At 43.0% G+C, this 18,925-nt stretch overlaps 1 protein-coding gene and 1 pseudogene across 2 annotated transcripts in view; both read right to left on the bottom strand.

Moving 5' to 3' along the window:
- RYR3 (ryanodine receptor 3) overlaps positions 1-18,925 on the bottom strand; it is a 753,100-nt gene that overhangs the window by 129,210 nt on the left and 604,965 nt on the right. For both annotated transcript variants that reach the window (XM_006883055.1, XM_006883056.1), the window contains exons 49-57: positions 15,816-15,906; positions 14,033-14,173; positions 12,383-12,546; positions 7,804-7,882; positions 4,637-4,726; positions 3,726-3,872; positions 3,454-3,516; positions 1,766-1,841; positions 1,546-1,669 (exon numbers count right to left, since the gene is read on the bottom strand). In XM_006883055.1, the coding sequence (XP_006883117.1) occupies positions 1,546-1,669; positions 1,766-1,841; positions 3,454-3,516; positions 3,726-3,872; positions 4,637-4,726; positions 7,804-7,882; positions 12,383-12,546; positions 14,033-14,173; positions 15,816-15,906 (975 nt within the window). The remainder of the gene's footprint in view (positions 1-1,545; positions 1,670-1,765; positions 1,842-3,453; positions 3,517-3,725; positions 3,873-4,636; positions 4,727-7,803; positions 7,883-12,382; positions 12,547-14,032; positions 14,174-15,815; positions 15,907-18,925) is intronic.
- LOC102851894 lies at positions 10,036-10,885 on the bottom strand (annotated as a pseudogene).

Genomic DNA, 18,925 nt, shown 5'->3' with positions numbered 1-18,925 from the left:
AGGTTGGGGAGAAACTGGAACCCTTATTCACTGTGGGAGTGTAAAATGGTGCAGGCACTATGGAAGGCAGTATGGCACTTTCTGATTTGGGTTTGTTTGTTTTGGTTTTTTTTTTAAACTGCTGCTTCCATGGTTGTCAACTGTGGATCCAATAAAAATGAATTTGTGACAATGATAATATTTTTTTTCCATTTATGATGATGATTGATATTCACTGCTCAAGTTATGAAAGGTTTTGCTTTGTCAAAGTGAAATCCACACTGAAGGCTACAGTCTTAAAACTTCAACAATAAGTGCTTCAAATGGTCTTTCTTTTCTGCAAGCACAGCTGTTGTGTTTTGTGCATTGTAATGAATTTTCCTCCCATCCCAATGCTATATTCCTCTCAGTAAAGCCTAGTTTCCTAGATTACTTGCTTAGCATACAGACTGAACAGATACGACAAAAGGATATGGCACTGATGCAGAGCGTTCCTAATTTTGAGCCATGCAGTATTGCCTTGTTCTGTTAAAATGATTGATGTAGCAGTAGTGAGTGGGGATCCTATTTTCAGAATTAGTGTTATGTCTTCACCACCACAAAGGGTACCTTCTGGGCTAGTTCTTCCTGACCCTGGGTAGTGAGTCACTGGAAATACGCAGAGATGTTAGGTCAGTAGTTCTGATGCACCCTGCAGGCTTTCACAATCCAAGACAGCAACATGACTTTCCTGAAGGTCATTTTCTCCAGTTGAGTAAATTTCACCATCCAGGTAAGAGTAGTGGTTACCAGTCTCCCTTTACTGTCTTTTTGAACAATGGCTTGTCTCTATTCCCTCCGTGAACACAGTGATTGATCTGGGGCTCAGGCCCAGACCCTAGCAGTGCTCCTGGGCCCTCTGCACCTCCGAATGACTAGTGTCTTCACAGGAATCAGCTCCCTTTGTCGAAGAGTTTTTACATAATTTATACTCATTGTTTTCATGCAAATATCATTATAAATCCATATAACAAAATAAGGGCATGAAATGAACTGTTGATACAATGAAAACTAAGAGGCATGTTTTGCAAAGATCCAAATATGATGGCTCTCAAATAATTTTATTAGGTATGCAGATGAGACAAAGGATAGGAGATTTTCCCCCCTTAAATGTTAAAAAACAAATCCAACAAACACATAATACAACTGCATTTACAGTGTTTCATGTGTGTCTCAAATTATCACTATTTATAGAGCCCATGTTCCAAAGCTCTGAAGCGGAATTATACATTTATAAATCGTGCCCATCAGTGGAACTATATACAAATAACAGGCAGTATGAATGTGTGTGTATATGTTTTATGTTAAAATAAAATGTTCAAATTACATACATATAATATGCTATGCTGTATCTGACTTTTAAAAATTTTTATGTATTAGTCATGCTCTCAAATAAAACCCTTCTCCTTTCTTGTAGGATTTCTGCTTACTGGGATTGGTTTTTAAGGCAATTAAATACATGGAAATAGATCACTTCCATATCATCCTGCCATGCCCCTGACGGAAGCGCAAGTGGAAATGACTTACCTGGAAACTACGATGCCGTTCACTTGGAGAAATTTAAACAGGTCCTGTGCCTTCTCTCGGTCCCTGAATTTCTCCTTGGCAGTCAATGTGTCATATGGCACCAACAGAGGGTGACTGCCACCGCCTGAGTTCAGGGAGGTGAGACATGGTCAAGTTGGCTCTTTGCACTTCTGGGAACCGTAGCTGCCCCCCAGTGGAGGATGCTGGGAACTGGGCTCACCTTTGCTCTCCAGTTCCAGTTTCTTCTTCTTGGCCCAGATATTGTGATAGTTCTCAGCCACAACCTCCACCATTCCCTGTGTTATGTGTAGGACAAAGTCAGTGAGAAAGAAAACAAGAAAAATGAGTTTCTTTCTGCCAAGCTATTTCAGGCAGCCTCAGGAACAGAGCATCCTCAAATGCTAAGAGCAGTTGCTAAGTGTCTCCCATCATTAATTAGCCTGTGCTTATGCACCTCATTAGTTTTATATCTTCTCATACACACAGAAAACAATTTCTGATTCTGTCCTGCCCTTATAACTTATTATCCTTGCAGTTTGATGTATTGCAAGAGACACACATTTCCAATTTAAACTGCGCCTGACTGGGCTTTATTTATCACAGCGGCTCAGCATCTTGAGGCTGAAAAGAGTCTTGGGCCCAGACTCCTCCCGTAAGACAGGGAGTCGTTAGTACAGGGTCAAGTGGAGAGGGAGAAGGGAAATCTAGCACCTCTGGAAGACACCAGCTTAACAAAGAAAAATCACATCTTGGATAAAACTGGTATGAAAAGGGATTTCCTGATTAGAATTAATTCAGTCTTTCTAGACCCTCAACACAGTGACTTGCAGCAAAGCATGTACTATGGAAAGGAATGGACTCCAAGGTTTGGTTTGATAGCTACAGCAGACAACGGCTGCTCATGTGGACAGGGGAGGACAGGTGAGAGGCAGGTTTTGTCAGCTGCTGTCAAGGTGGCCCTGAATTATGGTGATCCAATGCACAGTGGGATGCACTGACCTAGAGAGATTTTCTTGGATGGTAATAAGGGGATTGAGTCTAGTGGAGAGAGTGAGGATGGAGCAGAGTCAAGCATGGTTTCCATCTATTGTCGTTGGGTTTCTGAGAGTCAAAGTTGACTCAATGGCACCTGATAACAATAACAACAACAACCATAACAAAGGGATTTTAGAGGGTGATGATTTTTTTTTTAAGGGTGATTATTTTTTAAGATAGTCAGATCTTTATTTCTTAATCTGGGAGACCAACCGAAACCTGTTCAGCAACACACATGCTTTCACTGACAGATGGGTGGCAACTATGCCCAATCACACTGACTGGGAATCCAAGCCAGACTTCCTGCATGGAAGGCAAGAATTCTACCACTGAAGCCCCAATGCTTTCTGGAGGCAGATTAGGGATTTTAATGCCATCTCGGCTGTCTGGCCTTCCATCCTGAAATGATGTGGCACAGTCATGGGGGAAGTGAACGAATCTGCTGTGGGTTACACGGGCCATCTCTCATCTTTGTGGTTAGAGGGGCTTATAGGAACAAGCATGGCTGCTCCATGAAAAAGTTCATTTTTCACCGGTTCTCTCCTGACTCATAGACTCTTTCTGATTTTGCATTTCCTTACAGTAATTGGCTGCCCTTCCTTTTATCACAGCATCACCTGTTGTGGCATCCTGGGTAGAAGTATAAAGCTGTGCTTTCCCAAGCAATTGGTTAAGTCTGCTAAGATTTGTCCTATGGTCTTTGCATCATGAGACTTTCATTGATTTTTATACTTTAGTGGTGATATGTTCTGGGTATTAATTTTCTTTTTATGTCCCCCCCTTTAACTTTTAGGAAAGCAATATGCCCTGCACTTGAGAGTCTTTAGAGCATGCGATGCTATTCTAAAGAACACACTGAATGGTCTCACTGACCTGGAGTTCTCTGGAGAGGACAACGTTTGAGAGGTCGACAGGAGCTGGACTGTAGCTGTTGCCCTAGGGAGGCAAAGGCAGACTTACTGGGCTTGCTTTATTTCCCTTCTTTTTGCCAGTATATCCAACTTCAGCTGTCAAAGATGTATACAGTCCCCAAATGACCCCTCTAGGGCGCATCTTGGTTAGGTGACTGGGATTTCCCAGGGACAGCTTTCCCTAATGCTCTGTGGGTTTGGTTGACCAAGAGTCCATGGATACGACTGTTGTACCTGGCTGGCCTGGGACATGCTTCGAAGCTTCTCATTTTCTCGCTGTTGAACTAATGCTTCTCCCTCTTTGGTCCTCTCCACAGTCCAGCCCACAGCCAGCATGGTTTTCAGGGATTCTCGGGCAGGCCAGCGATAAATTTCTTTCTCCTGGAAGAACATTTGAGCATAAGAGCTTTGCAGAGCATACCCTAGCTGACTTTCTGGTCATACGCCTTAAGGAAGCTGTCCTCACCTCCTACCAAGGACAGGTGCTGGCTCACTCCAGCCTCCTTTCCTGAATCTCACCTGACACACATCAGTTGTTCTCATCTCAGCCTGAGAAACAGAATTTAGAACATGCTTTTGGACTAGACACAATTTTAAAGATGCTTAAAATATATATTGAAGTGTGCACATCATCTTTTAACTGTGACACTGGGCTAAAGCGTAGAAAGAATTCTTACTAGGTTTAGAGCTGAGTTACATTTTTTCCTTAAAGTACCTCAAATCAAGTGACCTTCCAGTATTTACTCGAGAATTCTCTTTTCCACTCTTTTCTTCTATGTCTTTGGAAAGAATTCAGAAACGCTTTGTTTTTTTCCAGCAGTGTTAATACCTTCCTGACCCTGTTGTAAGAGAAGTCAACATGCACCGCAGCTGAGGTTCAGGGTGCAGAACCATACCCGTTTCTCTCCTCAGAGGGTTCTCAGAGCCACTTAAGCTACATGAGGCTGGGCTCTTAGCAATGGTCTTGGAGCTGCTGAGGGTGCGGACTGGCAAGTCCACTGGTAGTTTGTGGAGCCCTGGCAAGTCTTTAAGGAATCTGAGAGTGAATGTGCCCTGAACTCATCTCACCTCACCCTTTGACTCAATTCCCAAAGAAAGAAAAACAATGATGCCACACAGAGGGCTACCAGCAACCCCTTCCTTACCTTCTCAGTTAATGTCTTGAAAGGCCTTATCAATGGGTGGGTCTTCACATTCTCATCCAAGGAAATGCCATATTTCCATCCATTCTGACTCTGTAGAAACATTCTCAGTTCGAATATCCTTGGTACTAAAATAGTCCTATTATATGACCCCAGTGCCTGCTTCTATTTTCAATGGACAAGTAGAATAATAGACAGTGACAGAGTTGGGAAAGTGCCTTCTAATTGATCCATTAAAGCTGTCAGACTTTCTGCGTTCTGAATCTTGAACTCTGCTCCTTTATTCCTTCTTGCTTTAGTTGCTGTCTTTTCCACTTACTTGCATGTATTTCAGGCTCACTTAAACTTGAAGGATGGTTTAAAAACACTCAGAGAACAATGTTCTCAGGTCAGTATGTCATGCTCACAGGCAAGAACAGAAAGCAAGGTTAAAAGGAATGTGGGGACTGGACTTGAAGCCCACTGCTCAGACTAGATGCCCAGTGCACGGACCAGATGCCCCGTGCACAGGCAAGATGCCCAATTCACAGTCCCAATGGCCACTGCACAGATCAGATGCCTACTACATGGAGCAGATATTCACCACACGGACCCGATGCCCACTGCAGAGGCAGCTGATTAAGCTTAGGCCTCTTGACCATCAACACTGTGCAAAATGAGAGCATTCCAAGCTTTCCAGAGTCGTCCTGTTACATATATATCCCTGTTCTCACATTCTAGTGCAGTACTTGACAACCTGGACCTAACGGCTGGTTTACTTTATATCTCCTACAGGACTATTGGAGCTCTACTGGCCTATCGGTGGGGAACTGTGCTGCTACCCTAACGTCAGGTGGTTTGAATCCACCAGCTGCCGTGGGGAAGAAAGATGGGCAGCCTCCTCCTGTGTGATTTACTGCCTCTGAAAACCCGCCGGAGGGTCAGCTATGAGTTGATTCCAACTCAGTGGCACCCAACAACAACAAGAGGGCTATATTCTTGAAGGCGTGGAAGCTGCTCTTTTTCTGTTTAATCAGTGTCTATCCAGCAATGGTGAGTCACCATGTATCCTTGCTGTCATGACGTTTACTGTTTAGTGTTAGGGAGATAACACCACTAATAAAGGCATAACTGAGAACTGTTACAAAATATGATAAAACAACATAACAAGGTACTAACAAACCTGAAGCTGAGAAATGTGTGTAAGGGGCATCCAATGAGTACACTCTTTGACTGATATTTGAAAGATCAACGGGTGAATGAACGGTGTGAACATCTATGTGAATGTAGATGAGAACCTGATTCAGGCTAAGAGGCATTTCGGGGACATGTAGTGCAGGGCCTATAAGAGGGCAGTGTTGCTGAAGATTAGAAGGTGAAGTGAAAAGAGGCCAGAGCTATGAGCCACTCAAGGGTTTTCAACAAAGGGGAAAGACTGCCCACGAGGAATAGCAGTAAAATGGAACATAATTTGCATTTAGAAACTATAGTTTGTAGTACATAGAGTTGGGGGAAAAATAAATCTGGGAGGCAAGTTAGGAGATTATCACTATAATATGGGCAAGAGATGATGTCAGCATTGACAGCAGATTAGATTTGAAGCCGCAGCATGGGGACAGTCTGAATTCAAGAGGAGAGACTTAGATGGTAAAATCCCGTGTTAGTGACTGGCTATGCATTTAGAGGTGTGACTTTTCTTTAATGTTGTCATTGTTGTGTGCTTTTGAGCTTGAACCACCTCACAGCTGACCCTCTAGCAGGTTTTCAGAGGTTGCAAGTCATACAAGAGACTGCCCATACTCCTTACATGGGGTAGCTGGAGGATTTGAACCATGTGCCTTTGGGATTGCTGCAAAGCATTTTACCTCTAGGCCACCAGAGCACCCTTCTCTCTAGTATGCTTACCAAAGAGTTATATGTAAAAGTTCTTAGAAAGCACAGATGCTCCAGAGCAAGGGCCAGTATAATATGGCCCATGGATGCAATCCAGGCCAGCCATCTGGTTCTGTAAATAAAGGGTTTGTGCATAATATACACACTCGTTTGCCAATGGGTTGCCTTCACGCTACCACAGCAGACATAAGTAGTTGTGACAGGCCCACAGGAAACCTTTCTAGTTTGTTTACTGGCTGGGCCTTTATGGAATACGTTCTCCAACCTCTGTTTAGAATCATGAGGCATTAGTTTAGCCTGTAATTACAATGAACGTTGTTAGCATCAGACCCAAACTCCTGAGTCAGAGCTGAGCTCCTACCAGGACAGGTGCTGAGTCAGGGGGTTAAAGATGTCCCTCATCCGAGGCTGCATTAAGTGGAGGCGGGTTTTTGTGGTCAGGCCACAGAGACCAGTCTCCTGCTGCAGGCTGTAAGCTGCAGCTGTGCCACGGCCGATCCTTCACTGGCTGCCCACAGGAATCCTGGATGTCTTTGGCACAGTCCTCTCACTTTGCCTGCCAAGCATTAAAGGGCTGACAGAGCAATTAAACTTATTAAGCAGCCTGACCTCATGTGGTGAGGAATTTTAAACACCAGATGGACAGGCTTATTAATAAGGGAGTGTCTGGAAGTTTTGCTGCTGCTACCATGGCAAGAAGATCCCATGTCCTTCCTAGAATATGCTGCTCCCTGGAAAAAGGCAAGTGTGGAACTTTCCATTTAGTATTTCCTTTTCTGACAAGAAAGGAAATAAAAGCCCATCAAGCTCTGGTGACTTGGTAGTAAGGAGTTGCACTGACTACCCCAAGGTGGAAGGTTCAAATCTACCACCTGCTTCACAGAAGAAAGATGGGCAGTCTCCTTCCATGTGGTTTACCGCCTCTGAAAACCTGCTGGAGGGTCAGATATGAGTTGGTTTCAGCTTGACGGTACAAAACCCAACAATACTAAGTATTTATGTCAAACATCCATGAGCACGTGCTTTGGCACAGGCTCGAGGAGATGAGGCGATAAGAAAACAGTTAACACGGTAGGACGGATATTTTCTGGAAAGATATGAAAGCAGCCACACCAGCTGAAGCTGCCTATTCCAGCGGCCTCCATCGATCCCAGGAAACGGCTGCTCGGGAGTAAAGGATGCTCTGAGAACAGCGAGTCTGTCACTTGGACAAATCAGGCAGGTTTCCAAAATTCGACCCTTTCATGTTCTTTGTCTGTTTTCTCCCCGACAATTGTCAGCTGGATGATGATCCCTACCTTGTCACGGGCCCATTTGTCATGTGAGTGCTCGGCATACTTGGTGACAACGTGCTCCAGTTTTTCAGGCAAGGAAAAACTGTGAAAAGTCAAAGGGGGAAAAATATTACAACATATCAATGCCGGAGCCATACTGCCGAAGAAGACCAGAATCAACAATCAGCCGGGCGAAGATGAAACCAATCAACCAGCTAATCCCAAAGCCAGCCTGGATTCCAAACACAGTGTCACATCTGAGCAAACAGAGTGGCTGGCCAGGGCAGACGACATGCATCCATGCCAGATAAAGGACATTTCACTGTACACACAGCCGTCTCCAGCTGCTCAAGGTCCTCGTGGTTTCTAAAGGACCCTGGTGGCTCCTAAAACTGATCTGCCCAGATCAGATGAAAACAAAACAAAACAAAACAAAAACCCCAAAACCTTTAACCAAAAGAAATTAGTCACAAGCCCACAGCTCCAATCTGGGAATGACCGAAATAGGTAGATCAAATGTTACATCAAAAAAGTGGCTGTCTGTACTTGGGGTTCTGTGGCTTATGTTTTATAATTTGGGGAAGTAGATGCTTGCTATTTGCTTGCCCAGCAGCTTTTGTCTTTACTTTGGCAACAGCACCTCCATTTTTTTTTAATAGAGAAATAAGTATTCTGGCATTGCCTGTAGTGTTATGTGACTTGTTACCAAGGAATGGGCCCATGACTAGTCACATCAGATTATCTCTCCAGGAATTTAAACTGTGATTTTGGTAAGACAAGTGCAGAAAACAGACCAAGATGAATAATCCCAAAGCGATTCTGGACAACTGTCCATTTTGTCCTTCTTGCTTCATGCCCTTCCCTCCCTCCTGCCCTTGCTGGGACCTGGCTATTCAGTGTTTTATTAGATTTTCATAATGAAAATTCTTTTAATAAGGTTCTTTTCTATATAAGGTGGTTTTTATGTGTCTTTGAGTTGCTTGCAACTCATAGTGACCCTATATACAACAGCTCTGAACTCTGCTCTATCCTGTGCTAACCTCATTGTCTCTGACACACCTATGCCTATTATCCCAGTCACTGACTCAATCCATCTCATTGAGAGTCTTCCTCTCCTGTGCTGTCTCTCCAACCACCCAAGCATAATGTCCCTCTCTAAGGTGCCCAAAATATGTCAGATGAAGCTTCAGAATCCTTGCTTCCAAGGAGCAGCCTGGTTTCACCCTCTCCCGGATGAACTTGTTTGTCCTTCTAGCCATTCAATACACTACTTCAGCACCACAACTCAAAGGCATTGCCCAGCTTTCTGATGGATGGCAAGTAATTGCAAAAAACATGGCTTGGAGCAGATGTATCTTAGTCTCTAGACTTACATTGTTGCTCTTGAGTACTCTGCAGGGGACCCTGACAGCAGATTTTTCCCAATGCAATTCATCTGTTGATTTCCTGGCTCTTGGTACCAAGAGTGTTGATTGTGGAGTGAAGCAAACTGAAGCCGTTATCAATCTCAATCTCTTCTCCAATTGGCCCTGTGGTGAGAATCTTTGTTTTCTTGAATTTGAGCATCAGTCCATATTGAAGGCTGCAGTCCTTGACCTTCTGCAGCAAATGCCTCAGGTCTTCCTCAGTTTTGACAAGCAACATTGTGTCATCTGCATAATGTAGATTGTTGTTGAGTCTTCCTCCAATCCTGATGCCACATTCTTTCTCACAGAGCCCAGCCTCCCAGGTGATCTGTTCTGCACATAGATTGAAAAGATATGGAGATAGGATGCATTATTGGTGTACACCTTTCCTGATTTTGAACCAAGCAGTGTTTCCTTGCTCTGACAACTGCCTCCTGGTCCAAGTATAGGTTTCTCATAAGCACAATCAAATGTTATGGGATTCCCATTCTTTTCAGAGTCAGCCACAGTTTGTTGTGATCCACACAGTTAAATGCCTTTGCATAGACAATGAGACATAGACATTCCTCTGGTACTCTCTGCTTTCAGCCAAGATCCATCTAACATTGGCTATAATGTCCCTAGTGCCACAGACTCTTCTAATCCCAATCTGCACATCAGTTCTTTGCTAATATGCTGTTCCAGTCATTTTTGGATAATTTTCAACAGGATCTTGCTTTCTTGTGATATTAATGGTATTGCTCAATAATTTCCACACTCGGTCACCTTTTTTTGGTATTGTAGTCAGAGCTATTTATTTTTTTTCTCCACAAATAATAATTTTTATTTGCAATTATTAAAAGGCTGAATTTTAAACAGATTCTTGAACTGGTGGCTCATAACCATCAGCTCATTCAACTTTAGCAGCTGTCTCATCTCCAGTGGCTTTTCCAGAGCTCCCACCTTCACCATGAAGCTCCATGAGTTTGCCCAATTAAAACCTGGGCTTCTTGAGCATTTTTAGTCGCAAGCGACTCGACAGCACATAACAACATCAACAACAACAACAACAAATACATCATGGAGAGGATAAATAGTTTGGCAAGCCTTTTTTATGTCTTTTCCAATGCTGTCTGGAATCAATTTCTTGACTACCTCTTTCATTTGTCTGCACCTCCTGGGTCATGATTTCCATCATTTTCTTCCGGATTTGGCAGACCTGTTGGTGCTGAGCATAAGATGTCTTCCGAATCTGATTGTTGCGTTTTTTTTTTTTTTTTTTTTTTTTTTTTTATAAAACCAACACAAAATAGACAGAGCAAATAACCATCGGTGGTTTTGACATCAACATGTGCTTCAATCATGGTCTGCCATTTTTTGACCATGGAGCACATTTTGTCCCGGGTAAGATCCATGCCATGGAAGTTGGTGAGGCAGTTTTTGCCTTGAACATCCTCAGTAATTAGCCTGAATTTTCTAAATGCAACTTCGTCATTTTGCAAATCAGTAAGGCTCACTTCAAAAACACGACCCTTAAGTCCATAAAATGCAATTTTGGTTCCTTGAGTCCTTGTGACTAATGTCTTCCCAATATTTCTTAAATTGAACATTGCTGGCACCTTTACATCATACCAATATTTCTTAGAAAATGGATCAACCACTTTCTTCTTGGCTCCTTTTTTGCCACCTTTTGTAAGGCGCTTGTTCTTGCCGACTGCCATGGTGGTGCCGAAAGAACGAAAAGTAGAGCTATTTCTTTTTATTCACATTGTTGCTGTTGTTGTGTGCCATCAAAGTAAAAAACTGATGCCAGAGGTATATGTGAAGAATCCAGACTCTTAAAATAATATGGAACCACTTATCATTTATATACAATTAGCACTAGAATATACCTTTGGTTCATGGTATTTGTAAAAGCATCCCCTCATCCGCTTTGGCATCCTCCAGCACGCATATATTCATTCGCACAGGAGAAAGCGGTCCAGCCAACCTTCGCCTTCTTTTTGACCCTGGTTTACTGTGACAACACACTCCTTATCTCCTCCCGACAACAGGTCAAACTTTATTTCCCAGCAATCGTTCATCTCAAGAGTCTGTTTATTAGAATGCATACTTAATTATCCCAAAGACGAGTTTTCTATGTTATCCAAGCTGGCAGCACACCAGAGGGGCTCACGCTATGCCCCTGTACTGTGGTACGCCATTTAAGAACAGCTGCCACACCATAAAAGCCCAGCGGCCTCAGAAAGAGTTAGCTGCTTAAAAAAAAGTTTTTGCTGCCTATTCTAAATCAGTTTTGGAGCTCTTCATTTAATATGCACCTGGAAGAGAAAAACTTTGCCCCATGAGGCACAGGGACAAATGTCGTAATTCAAAATTGAGCTGTGTTTTGTTTAAAATGGAGATACACCTCCGTGTGTTATACAAGTCTCTTGGGAGAGGGGAACAGTTAAATGCACTCACTGTACTGAAAGGCTGGAGGTTCAAGTCCACCTAGAAGAAAGGACTGGAGATCAACTTGTAAAACTTTAGTCACTGAGAACCATATGGAGCAGAGCTGTCCTCTGACACACACGGAGTTGCCGTGAATTGGAACTGACTCAGTGAACTGTATGTTTTAACAGGCAGCAGTGAGGAATGGTGGAGAGTCAAGGGAAGGAATCATAGTAGAGCTCCTCCAACATTGAATCCACTGGCAGGCATGGCCGAGACCAGGTCCACCTTCTCAAATAAGGACCCCCCCGTCCTGCCACTGTACCTCAACAACTGGCCAAACACAGCAGAGAGCTATTTATAGAGCTGTTTTTGACGTGTGGTGCCATTAGAAATGCACGAGCCTAATTCACAAAGAGTGAAGATTTTTGTCAAAAGTTTATTAATAAATTAATTGCATCATTTGTCAGGGTCATTCTTGAAGTGCTGCTGGCGACACTTATTCTGTGGAGGACATCCATCCCTTATGAAAAAGAAACCAATCTCTGCTTAAAAAAACTTCCTAGTGCATAATAATGCAGTATATAATCAATAGGGATGGATTAAACTTTCAAAAATTGCCCTCAAAACCCAGTGCCTGATGTGCCTTGTGGTGTCACAGGGATGATGAATAGTGTTTGCTAGGAGGGGAAAGGGGAAGCTTAATGGAGTTGCAAAACTCTGCAGAAGAAATATTGGCTTTTGGGTAACCCATTGAACCCATTTAGAGACGATCTTGGGCTTACTTCATGGTGTTGATAGGTTTGGGGTCAAAATTCCCCTCTGCATCCACTGAGACCTGCTTCTCCAATGTGGCTATAATTCTGGTATCTAAATAATCTGGTGGCAAGGCCCCGGCTATAGCACTGAGACAAGGCAGGGCCATTCGGAAGAGATCTTGGTCGTATTTCTGTGGAGAACAACAAAGGCCACATTAGTAGAAAAACTACAAGCAAAGTCACCACACAGAAATATTACAAGTTCAACTCAGCTCCTTGCCATCAAGTCAGACCTGATTCATAGCTGATTGGCCACTGAAGTTCTTGAAGCTGTCAATTCCCCCGGAAGAGACTGCCCATCTCTCTCCCTCAGAGCCACTGGTGGATCCAAACCACCAGGGAAACTTGAATTATGGGTTGGCAGCTCAACTTCCTAAAATACTATACCACCAGGGAATATTAACTTGGTATAAAAATGAAACACATGCAAATGCTAAGAACAGGCAAAATGACAGGAAGTAAAGTCTTCAGGTCCACATTCACTTTAGGTTGAAAAAAATTTAAAGGTTTAAATGAATTCTCTTCCAAATAATTAATTTCAAGAAGTTAAAGTGTTTCTCAGTAAAGCAGCAAAATCTGTAACTCTGTGGCCCTGAAGTAGCTATAGACAATGACCCAGTCCATGATGGAGGTGGTCTCAAACTTTGCCAACCTCAGCACCAGCTGACACGGGTCACAGCCATTCCTCTTGAACCTGGCCAGGCATGAGTTTCAGCCTAATGAAATGTGGTGGAGGGGCTTTGGTGATCCTGTGGTTGTCATGTGGCACCAGGCTGGCAATGTGAATCCAGCAGCCATTCTGTAGGAGAAAGATAAAGCTGTCTGCTTCCGTGAAACCTTATGAGGCACTTCTACTCTGTACTACAGGGTTGCTGTCAGTGGATATCAACTTGATGGCGTAGGCCGGGTTTTAGTTTGGAACATGGAGTTGAGAGTACCTTTTGATTCACTTAGATCATAGGAAAGAAACGTGCAAGTGATAACCTATACACATACTTCAGATTTCTCTGAGAAAATCCAAGTCAATTTATTTTCTGCCTTTCAAGTTGATCGTCCCACAGGTCTACCTAAAGCATGTTAAGAGAAGTGGGGCATAGTCTGAGAGCTTTGAGTTGTACTTAAGCCAGACACTGTTCAGTAAGGCTTGGGAGTTAGAGGTCCTGATTTTACAGTCCACATGCAGTGAGTGACTGCAAAGACTCTCCACCAGAGCAGGTTAAAATCTGCTGCCAATTCCACATCTCAACCTCAAAGCACAGCTGGGATGTCTGTCTCTATTTGGCTTCAGCCCAATAAAGCCTGCCAAATAGGGCCCATACCACGTCGGGAAGAAACAAAGGAAGAGGGCAAGCCATCAAGACTGAAACCAAGCAGTATTTATGAGCATAGTAAATTCATCAAGTTATTGCACTTCTCTGAGACTCTTCCTCACCTGTAAGTGAAAAATTATGAGTTTCTTTTTGGAGCGTTTCGGGAAGGCTTAATGTAACATGCTTGTAAAGTATTTGGAGTATTAGCATATGGTAAGGGCAGGGTTAGTATTTGTTCTTTATTGTAACTAGCAGGTTCTGAGTTCCCCAAGGCTTTCCTTTTATGTCCAGGAAGCACTGTCCTTACCTTATGGGAAAGAGAGTCAAAAATCCCCCAGAAAAGTTTCTCTGTGAGGTGCAGCTCTTCCTCCACAGCAAGACCGTAGCTCCCCCACCCAGAAGGCAGACAATAATACTTCCAGCACTGCTCATAGTGATTCGTCAGAAGCTGGCAAGTTCAGAATTGGATCGTACCAGTGGGGTAGAGAAAAATCCACAGACGTCAAAGACATGCAGGAGAGAATAAAACAGTAAGCAGAGAGCATGAGAATGAGACCAGTGTTGGAAACAACGGGGTTGTCTACAAAGAGGCCCTCAAGTGCTCCTGGTGACAGCTCAGCTTCCAGGCCTAATGAGCTCAAACCTGGGCTGAACTGGCCTTTTTAACTCTTGTGCCTCCTATGGTGTCCCTAGCAGCTACTGTGCCCCTAATAGAGACAGGCTACTTGCTGAACATAATCATCACATGCTGCTAAAAGTCTGGGATAGGAAACATTCCTCCAGAGATATCTGCTTCTAGTTCTGGGTATTCTCAATGAAAGAGGAGATAATGCTGGCCTGAAGATTCTTCCCTGTAAGAGTCTTCCTACTAGTTTCTTCAGCTTCCTACCTCTGAAGTGTGCACTCTGACTTCCCAGCCATGACAGAGCAGCTCCACATCTGGCCAGCAGAGGGCAGAAGCACACAGCTAATTAGCCTCATCCTGGCAGGTAGGACCTCTTGGATCCCACCGATTCGAGGCAAACGTGAGCTGAGTGAGTGGTATCCACTTCACCTCCTCAGGATCCCACGGATAGCACATGCTATCAGAGGAGACAATGCCAAGATAAATGGTGAAAAATCATGCTTTTTGAGATTAAAAACAAGAACTTCTATAGTCAAAGAGAAGACATGAGCCCTGGAGGGCTGTGGAATTGCTAAGAACTGCTTGTGTTCAGCCTGGTGCAGAGACTGGGGGTTAAACTCTGAGAGGCCTCTGGAAATTTTGGTTATGGCAGTAAAATCTCTTAAAGTCTTTGTATGGACTACTCAGGGAAAGAAAGAAAATGTCTGCTGAAATCACCAGGTGATCACAACTCTCAGGGTGGCTGGCTCTGCTGCTAATCTTGAACATGCTAACGTGGCGAGGCCTCAGAGGTACAATGAAAGACCTCAGACATTTTTAGGAGCTGCCCTTGGTGCCCAGCCATCCTCCCTTTCAGTGCAGATACGTCAGCTTTGCTGATGAAATGACTATAATTTGGGAGATTTATCAGGAGTGAGTTGACAAAGAAAAGAAAGTCATAAACTAAACTGACCTTTTTTTTTTAAAACTGGCCTTAAAAAAAAAAAAGTCTAAAGGAAAAAATAAAAAAAACAACAAACAACAACAACAAAAAAGAGGATCTTTTTACCAAGAAAGTTCTGTATGGAGCAGAAAAGGGGCGTTTTAGCTTCTGTACTTAAATGAAGCAAGCCCACAGGGCCTTCAAAGCATTTTGAAATTGGAAATATCCTAGAAAACGTAATTAGGGTAAGTGAACTAAAAAAATCCAAATCCCTTTCTAACCTTTGCTAAATAACAAGTAGGCAGAGGAAAGCAATTAAAGAAAATTGGACTAGATAATGAATCTAGAAAATGTACTTTCTTCAACCTGGACATTCAGAAATAGATTTGATTTTATGGACTGTATCTTTGCTAGCTGTTAACTTAAAAGTGGAAAACCCAATTAATGTGGATTTCACTCTCCCAATTGGGAAGACATCATGTTTTACAAAGTGTATTTCCCGTGGCCTCTGGTCTATGTTTCTGTATCAGTTGAGATGTTTACCTTAAGAGGCATTTTGCAGTATTCATTAAGCAGCGGCACATCAAAAACAAGACGTCGAAGCAGTTGCTGTAACATGGAAGGTCTCAAATGACTGCAAGATAGAATGAGGGGGAAAACATTTAAAAAAGAAGTGAATGCACTAGAGACTCCACCAAGATAACATACTGAAGTTAAGCCCTCACACACTGAGCTCCTAAAAGGGCAGATTTTAGATTAACCACCCAATCCAAACTGACCAGTAAATTCCACCTCACAGCAGCTCTACAAAGCAAGCAGACTGGCCCCACAGAATTCCCAAGGCTGCATATCTTAATGGGAGCAAACTGCTGGATCCAAATAACTGACGCACCAGGGGCTCCTCAAATTAGTCACTCAAAACCAAACCCACTGTCGTCGATGGATCTGAACTCATGGTGATCCTCCACGGGGTTGTAAATTGTTACGGGAAGAGAACGTCTCATCTTGTTCCCACAGAGCAAAGGGGAGGTTTAAGCCTCTGTCCTTTTACTTAGCACACCGACACGTAACACATCGTGCTGCTAGTGCAGTTGATGATGAAATACTTCAAAATTGAAGTCATTAAGTTCCTGGGTGAAAATGTCTTACCCACTGAAGGACAACTCCTTGGTGTCCTTTTACATCATGTACATTTGTCCTCTCTTTGAACAGACAGACCAACTTCCATTGGTAGGAAATTCTTCATTGCAATCACTTTCACTAACTGCACATGCAGCTTTTAAAATGATTGAAAAGATTATTTTTCTTTCATTAAGGTAAGAACCTATGTGCCTGGTCAAACTAACCTACAAATTAAACTTAAAGCAGGGCTTACAGTCTGTTCATTGTGGTTTAACCCCCAAGCCCCCCAGAAAAAATATTTGCATTTCAACCAGCTATAGTAAATGTATACATAAGAAGCACCTCAGGACCCACAGGCATCCCCGGCTTTACTGCACTTCACTTCATTGTACAGGGCTTGCCTTTTCTCATAAATTTATGAAAAGAACTTACTAAAAACTTCTATTGAACAAGTCTCTCAGTGCCTTTTCCCAACTGTATATGCTTATTTAGTGTATTTCTGTTGCATTTTGAAACTTCTCACAAGATTTTAAACTTTTTTATAATGCTATTGCTCATCTTTCCTACTCAGAGTGACAGACAGATTTGAGCCACAGACCTCATGGTTAGCAGCCCAACATATTATGTCAACCATCACCAAGTCTTTGATAAGATTATGTTGGTAAGTGGCAATGAGTTGAGTACAACTAACTCATAGCGACCATATGAACAAAAGATCTGAAACCCATCCTATCCTGTGCCATCCTCGCACTTCCTGACACAAAAGAACCCATTGCAGGAGTCACCGTGTCAATCCACCTGGTCGAGGATCTTCCTCTCCTCACCAACCCACCACCCTTCCCAGCATCATGTCTTTCTCTAAGGAATAGCCCCAGCTAGCAATATGCCCAGAGAGCACTCTGGCTGCATGTTCTCCAAGACATAGTTGTTTGTTCTTTGTGCCGTCCATGGAATGTTTAGTGCTCTTTTCCAACACGACAGCTCAAAGTCATTAATTATTCTTCTGTCATCATTCATTATTCATTGCCCAGCTCTTAGATGTATAGCAAGTGATCAGAAAGACCTGAATCAGATGCACCATAGTCCGCAAACTGACATCATTACTCCTCAATAATTTGGAGAACTCCCTAACTGCAGACTTTCTCAGTGCAATGTGTCTCCTTATTTCCTGACTGCTGGTACCAAGGGTGTTAATTGTGGATCCAAGCAAAATGACAAGTTTCAATCTCTTCTCCATCCATTTGCTGGTACCAAGGGTGTTAATTGTGGATCCAAGCAAAATGACAAGTTTCAATCTCTTCTCCATCCATCATGATGTTTCCTATCAGTCCTGTGGTACGAAAGAATCTTTTTTTGACATTGAGATGCAATCGATACTGAAGGCTGCATTCTTTCATCCTCTGCAACAAGGGCTTCAGGTCCTCACTTTCAGCAAGCAAGGTTGCGTCATCTGCATAACTCAAGTTATTGATGAGTTTCCCTCTGATCCAGGTGCCACATTCTTCTTCACAGAGCCCAGATTCTTGAATTATTTGCTGAGCATACAGATTAAATAGGTATATAGAGAGGATACAACACTGGTTCACTCCTTTCTTAATTTTAAACCATGCATTGTTCCCCAGCTCTCTTCTCACAACAGCTTCCTGGTCCGGGTATAGGTTTCACCTGAGCACAATTAAGTGCTCTGAGACTCTCAGTTTTCACAATGTCAGCCACAACTTGTTATGATCCACACAGTTGAATACCTTTTCATAGTCAATAAAGCACAAATAGACACTCTTCTGGTGTTCCTTACATTCAGCCAGGATCCATCTGACATCAGCAATGTTATCCCCAGTGCATTGACAGATTAAAGTATAATGTAAATAAAACTTTTATATGCATTGGGAAACAAATAAACAAACATGCTTTGTTGTGGTGGCCTGGAGTCAAATCTGCAATTTGTCCATGGTACATCTGTGCAAGAAACACTTTGGGATCTTATTAAAATGTATATTCTAATTCAGTATATCTGGGATAGAAAGACAAATTCTCAGCAGGGAATTAAAACTACACTTAGGTACAGATGTTAGTCACATGGGGAGTGTCTGTATAGCCAAAGCACAGAAAAGACTGCCTGGTAATTGAACTATCTAAGGCTATCTTCTAATCAGCATGTATTGAGATGTTCTTCTATGCTTAAGGTACACTCAAAACAGTTTTGTGCAAAGCATATGAAGGTGAGAAGGACCAGCATCCCCTTGAAAGTGCTAAAGTGAGAAAAGCACACTAGGTGGCCCCCTACTGCTGTGATTTAAAGGGGATTATTTTTGGTACTTTGGTGAATGTTGTTGTTGTTATGTGCCATCGAGTTACTTGCGACTCATAGCGACCCTATGTACAGCAGCCCTAAACGCCGTTCTATCCTGTGCCAACCTCACTGTCTCAAACACATTCTCACCGATCCACTCACAGAATCAATCCACCTCATTGAGTGTCTTCTTCTCCTGCACCATCCCTCCACTCTCCCAAACATGATGTCCCTCTCCAAG

The sequence above is a fragment of the Elephantulus edwardii genome, unplaced genomic scaffold (assembly GCF_000299155.1).
Source record: "Elephantulus edwardii isolate Elephantulus edwardi_28Jun2011 unplaced genomic scaffold, EleEdw1.0 scaffold00026, whole genome shotgun sequence".
Lineage (NCBI taxonomy): Eukaryota > Metazoa > Chordata > Mammalia > Macroscelidea > Macroscelididae > Elephantulus > Elephantulus edwardii.
The sequence above is the reverse complement of the archived record's forward strand: the minus strand, read 5'-3'. Positions and strand labels throughout refer to the sequence as shown.